We start from the raw sequence: 6874 nt of genomic DNA, 5'->3' as shown, positions 1-6874 counted from the left end.
TTAGTTAAATACCAGTATTTTAGCTAGTTAACAAGTCGCAAACTATGGCTGTCACCTACAATAAAGCCATAAAGGTTCTTCAGTCAGGTTAGTTCAAACATCCCAAGAAAAGATGTTGTAAGAACGTCGTGAGGGAAACGGGTATTCTACATATAGCCAGTGAAGTAAAGATAGCTCATGAATCTTTAGTATCACCCATAGGAATCAATGCAGAAAACTGAACTGGTTAAAAAAAAACACCAGAAGATTTCTCTTGAAACATTGAACTCATCCAACATAAAAGAAGCCAACAATTAGTAACTGGAATTCAATAAAAAAGCATGCCAATTAGCATTCCAAACTAAATGACCAGAGGGTCAAATACTTTAACTTGAAAATGAACTAATGTGTCGTCTAGCCCCTTCGCAAACAGTTACATATTAGCTTGTAGACAAATGGCTACAAGAAGACACACATAGGTTCTATAAAAACAAATCACAAGATATACCAGAAACCATAAATCCAAGCTCCAGATTAATAAAAAAAGAAACTTTATGGAAAAACTTGGAAAACCAATCACAATCGACTTGGTTCACCATCCCACAAACTATAAACATTTCACTCCATTAAAGAAGAGACTGAATGGAGGAACACCTTGCTTGAATGTCTATAGTCACATTTAATTGGCGCGGCTTTTAAACACATCAAGCCCCATCTCAGTTGGATCAGTTGCCTGCAATTCAACCTGAATTCCATCAAGCTCTCTCTTAAATCTGTCTTTGGAGCTGGCATAGATCATCTTGCTTCTGACCCTTGCTGTGTCAGGGGCCCTACATGGAATCGTCAACAATTATGTAAAATCCACAAGCGAAAGCCAAAAATAAAAAAATAACAATGTTGCATAAAACCATTGAATAACGTTTTACCATGCTATGAAGAATATTCTGCTCTTTTGGCAATTCTCTTCTGTGACAAAATCAAAATCATACACAGCATATCGGCATTCATCAGCAGGAATACTAGCTGCAAATTCCTCGTAGCTTTGTGTTGGATCACCAAGCTTCTCCACAATGACTTGCTTTTGCTTCTCCTCAATCTTGAAAATTATGGAACGGTAGGTTCTCTTCGCCTTGAGCTCCAAGAACTTCAGTTTGCATTCATCATGGACTGCCATGCCAGATGCAGCGTTGGCCTAAAAATAGCACAAACATCGTGATAAGTAATTAATGCAATTCTAGAACTCTCATGAGATGCACATGGGATAGATGTACCAAATATATGAGGTAACTAACCGGTTGCTTATTAAACTTAAGAAGAACAATTGAAGCAGTAAAACATCAGAACAATAAGGCAAAATAAACATATAACACAAGGATTAGTTAGAATGGCATCAACCTGAACATCATTCCACTTATTTAAATATTAATTACATTTTCCATGTAACACAAGGATTAGTAAGTTCACTTCTCCCTGATCGCAAATCAGAAACGCTGCCAACTATTCCGACAACCTAACTTAGTAATGTAAGCGAATTCCCAGATCATATGTTGCATTAAAGTGATTCCACCACAATTTACATGGTTTAAAAGATTGTTTACCAATTAAAAACCAAAATGAACTTGTGTTCAGTTTCTAGCTATATCCAATTGCAGAAGGATTATGTTGAGAAGCTAAACTTTGACCATCTTGTTGCATCATATCATTTCCTAATTGGTCTAAACACATTGTGAGAACAGGTCAAAATGGCTCCTAAAGTTAGCATGAGGAATCAATTTAGCCCAATCGAATTTCAGGTATCAAGTATCAACAAGGCCCTGAAGTTTGCAATATTTTGACAAATTAGCCCAGGTTTTACAAATTTTTAGGTATTAGAACTGATTGTATATTGCCAACTTCAAGACTGAGTTGATACCAAAGATTGATTTGGGCTAAATTGACCCCTGCCAACTTTAGGGACCATATTGACCGTTAATTCAGCTAGAAACAGAAGAAACAAACAAACGAATATAAAGGAAAAGGCATACAAGACAGATCGAGTAAGCGTATTTATAATAAAACGACAGAAAAATAAACTAAAATAAAATCCATAGGCAAGATCAAGTTAAATCGAGGAAATGCAACCACCATCGCTAAAACAAGGTCGATCGCATCTCATTTGAACTACAAAACTCAGCACTAAAACAAGCATATATACAACTTTCACCTCCCAAAATACAAGATCGACCATACACCTGTAATAAATCACGGCTAAAGATTTAACATCTAAATAAAACCAGTCAATTTCACAAGTAAGCAAGATCAAAGCAGATCTACAAGCGAAGAGAGCAGTTGATGAACCAAAAATAACACATAATCACAAGAAGAACAATAGCAAACTATCCGTGATCAGATCGACACTGGATCAAAAACTGATCAGACCAGCCAAAAACAACAGGTAGAAGAAGAAAAGAAGGAAGATCCAAACCCTAGACAAGCAAAAGAGTAGAAAAGGCATAGATTAAGAAGACTCACCATTTTGTTGAAGTCTGGGAATTGAGCAAATACACAGTAAGTAAAAGGGAGGAGAGAGGATATAGGGAAGAAGAAGAAGAAGAGTGTCTCCTCCGAAGGCGAGGCCGAGAGCTTCTCTCCTGCAAGATGTTCGATTCCTCTTTTTTAGGTGGCTCTCTGTCGGAAGGGAATGATATGGTGTTTAGGTTGTATTTTGAGATTATAGTCTGATGGGAGAACTTACCAATCACCTTTGTACACGTCATTCACAGATGACTTAGAAACAAGAATGTACTGTTGTTGTAGGCGCTTTGGCTCATTGACTCTTCTCTTTTTACCTGCTTCACTTAACTTTTTTTTTCTTTGAACTTCTGTTGATTTTTCCTTTTTAATTTGTAAAAATGGCTACTGGTCAACAAAATATCCGATTAACAAATCGATAACCTTTTTTTTATTTAAATGTCTTATGACATAACCGAACCAAAATTTTAATTCAGTTATTTTAATATTTTGATTCGATTTGATTTTAATTTTGGTTTACTTTAGTAATCGGTTATCGGTTTGGTTCCTAAAAAAATTATCGATATAATCGATAACCGAACCAAACTTAATATATAAATATAAAAAATATAATTTATATTTACATATATAAATAACTTATATAAAGCCTAGCACCTAAAAAATGCAACTTTATCTTTATATATATAAATTTTGGTTTAGTAGCTTTTAATTTCTTCAATTGTAACTTTTGTACAAAAGCATTATTTAAAAATTAATGAAACAAAAATATATAAATAAATCAAATATTATGAGTTTTCAGTTATTCGGTCGACAATCGAACCAAACCAAAAAGTTTCGGTTTAATCATATTCGGTTACCAATCCTATTCAGTTCGGTTCGATTATGAAAATAGAACAAACTTCGATTCGGTTAATCGATAATTCGGTTCGTTTAGTAACCGAACCGATACTCATCCCTAAAAATGGCGGCATTCTTCTCCCTTAATAAAATCATAAAATTGTTTAAAAAGCATTTTTGATATTTTTGTCCAAATTAGTTCAGTTTGAGTATTAAACAATATACATTTAATAATAAAATTGTTCAATTTGAGTAAATAACAAAGCAATAGCGGTCACCGATTACTGTCTGCTTGGCTCTCTTTTCACTGGTCGGTTTGTGCATTTTACCTTGATGCAACATAACTTCGTAGTATCTAGCCTGCTGGTAGGAGTCTGTGTCTCCATCAACTTCCCAAGCAGTGATACCTATTCTAGTTTTTTCATGTCGTAGATGTTAGGGCTGCACAAAACTAACCGGAAAACCGAAAAACCGATTTCCGAAACCGAAACCAAACCGAAAAATAGGTTAACCGTAACCGATGGACTAGTGTACGGTTTTTATTTTAAAAACCGATGGTTAACCGAAACCGAAAAATAAACCGATTATGTATTAATATACATAAAGCTAGTATAAATATATATAGAAATTTAATTATCAATCTATAAATATACATATTTGTATTTAATTTTTAAGTTAAAAATATCAAAATCACTTAAAACTTATTTGTTTTGGCAATTTTGTTAATTAAAATTGAAGTTACATATTTTTATTTAATATTTAAATAATTATATACTTATTTTAAAGTGAATAATTATAAATGTAAAGTGATATTTGCTACGAAAAGTCACTAATGGTTAACCGACCGAAATATAGGTTAACCGGCCGAAGTTTATATTAACCGAAATATGGTTAACCGAATTAAATGGACTGGTTAATGGTTTTTGTTAATGGACTGGTTAACCGACCATGTGCACCCCTAGTAGATGTCAATCGAGTCATGAATGGGGTCTGTGGGCTTTTGATAACCCTCCCGTGATTCTACAACAATTGCAACGTGGTCACGATGCTAATACAATGGAATTATTTATAATTCCGATATAGTTGCAAATAGACAATCTTCATATGGGCAGGGCTAGCCATGGGCCTTGATTTATGCAATCCTTTTTAGTCCTTAATTTATGCAATCCTAAGCCTTAATTAGCCCCATTTATATCACATAAGGTCTGTTTTATTAGGATCAATTATACACCTATCAAACATCTATGTGGGTGATACGTGACCGGTGATATGGGATCGTGGTTGATTATATTCTTCTGATGTTAATCTTCTCAATGGGTTCTACCTTAAAAGAGCTAAGACTTAAACTTATGTTTGTATCAGGATAATCCCTTCATTAGTATCACAGCCACAAATCTCATGTTCTATATGTTTTGATCCGCGAATATGAAGAAAAACATGATTTTTGCATGCTATGATTAATATTTGTATTAAATATGTGCTATATGGGCATGAATATTCGGACTGTTATTGGTGCAAAGTGGCATCGAAATCATAGAAAATTGCATTTTTTTGCGTTTAAGAGTTTTCTGTTTCGAATTTATACGAATTCTAATCTCAGCCGAAAGTGTTTGAGTCTCAAATCATATTTTCCATTTATTTGGAATCTCAAATGAAACAAAGGTTGAGGTTCTAAATTTTCTGAGATCTAAGTTTGTTTTGATTTTGTTTCTATCTATAAATTGCATCTAGAGAGAATAATGAAGAGGGAGAAAATGAGACTGAGAGAGACAAGAGAATGATCAAGAAGAGAAATTATAGGAGGATATAAAAGTAATTTAGTTATTAGTGGGCCCTAATTTGAATTTTGAATGAGTTAAAAATTAATGACGTGGTGGTTTGTCAAGGTTAACCAGTCATTTTTCCTAATTGTACATTATAGTGGGAGGTCACTTTGGTGTAGAACATTCAATTTTACATACTAAAATGCATGACCCATAAAGTCATGCATTTTAGTATGTAAAATTGAATGTTCTACACCAAAGTGTGATATGAGGCAAAAGTTGTACATGATGTATGGAATTTACCCAAAGGTTGATGATAGTATCAAAATATACAAAACTCGTCTGATTGCTAAGAATTATACACATCGAGAGGGGATAGACTTTAAGGAGACCTTCTCAACTGTTGTGATGTTCATATGAATGCGACTAATTCTAACTATTGTTATTATATATTGATGACATCGACATAGCTTCAAATGTCATTGTATATGTAAACCGAATCAAAGATTGGTTAAGTTCAGTTTTGGAATGGATTACAGAGGTTAAGCAACATATCTTATTGGAATTAAGGTTTCAAGAAATTGTTCAAAGAAATTGTTGGCCTTGTCTCAACAGACATACGCTAACAAGATTCTTGAACAATTCAATATGCGAGATTCTAAAACCGTAGATTTTCCAATAGTCAAGGGTATGACCCCTAGCATTTAAATGTGTTCCTTAACATGACAAAAAGGATAGAATATATGAGAAATGTCCCATATGCTAACATTGTAGATAGTTATGATGTATGTTATGAAGTGTACAAGAATGGATATCTGTAACGTTATTGTGATAGAGAATAAGCGTATTAGATTTTTGCAAAAGAGTACTTGGATACCTTAGAGCAACCGCAATTTACTCTATGTGTTATCTAAAAGGATCTTAAATTATAATAATACACAGGTGCAGATTGGATAGAAGACTTGCATATGAGAAAATCAATGTCTATTTGAGTTTTTACATTAGACTTAAGTGTGATACTAATTAAGTTGTGAGAAAAATAGGGAGTCTTTATCTGCCATAGGAATGGAGTATGTGTGATACTCGTCAGCAGTACAACAGGTAGTATGGTCAAGTTGGTTTGCAAACCATTTAAGTATTAGTACCTCATATATATAGTCTTGTAGTAACTAATAACGATGGTGAATCTACTATGAGCTTTTGCTAAGGATCAAAGGATCTATAACGATCCAAAGCACATTGAGCTTAAGTTTTGTTAAAAGTTTAATTGCACGTAAAGAGGTCAATATATGAAGTATGTATCTACTCATAACAAGGTACCAAATCCACTTACCGAACCTGTCATATAAGATGTTAGTGTGAAACATGTTAGATCCCAAGATTTGTGTTGGATCTAAATATACTTCTATTTCATGTATTTTGAAAACATGATTATTCAATTAAGGTTAAATGTTTAAAATACACAAGTGCGGATATCATTTTTTGATATTTGTAGTTATTCTATTATGCATGTGAGACAGAGAAGTAGCCCACGAACATGAGTGTTTACCCTTATTTTGTTATAATGGTGACAAAGGGAGTAAGGATGATGCTATTTTTTTTTTATCAAATTGAGAGCTTGTTCAATAAATATAAGTCGCATTGCATAAAGGATGAAATTAGTTTTCTTTAAGGCGCACGAGGGATATATACGTATGATATAACATATAGACATATAAAAGAGTTATATGGTATCAAGATCATAAGTTAAAAGTAACTTGAGATATTTTGTCTTTACAGACAAA

At 33.4% G+C, this 6874-nt stretch overlaps 1 protein-coding gene across 1 annotated transcript; it reads right to left on the bottom strand.

The window, feature by feature from the left end:
• Positions 1-333: 333 nt before the first annotated feature.
• LOC136205987 (actin-depolymerizing factor 2-like) lies at positions 334-2649 on the bottom strand. The gene is made up of 3 exons (XM_065996869.1): positions 2491-2649; positions 906-1171; positions 334-809 (listed from the first exon to the last, which is right to left on the bottom strand). The coding sequence occupies exons 1-3, from the start codon at positions 2491-2493 to the stop codon at positions 659-661; spliced, it is 420 nt and encodes a 139-aa protein (XP_065852941.1). The 5' UTR covers positions 2494-2649; the 3' UTR covers positions 334-658.
• Between the last annotated feature and the right edge of the window lie 4225 nt (positions 2650-6874).

Source organism: Euphorbia lathyris, chromosome 9 (assembly GCF_963576675.1).
Source record: "Euphorbia lathyris chromosome 9, ddEupLath1.1, whole genome shotgun sequence".
Lineage (NCBI taxonomy): Eukaryota > Viridiplantae > Streptophyta > Magnoliopsida > Malpighiales > Euphorbiaceae > Euphorbia > Euphorbia lathyris.
The sequence above is the reverse complement of the archived record's forward strand: the minus strand, read 5'-3'. Positions and strand labels throughout refer to the sequence as shown.

Coding starts and splice junctions, on each gene's coding strand:
- LOC136205987 (XM_065996869.1), bottom strand. Junction 810..905: donor AGAATATTCTTCATAGCATG/GTAAAACGTTAT, acceptor GATTCCATGTAG/GGCCCCTGACACAGCAAGGG.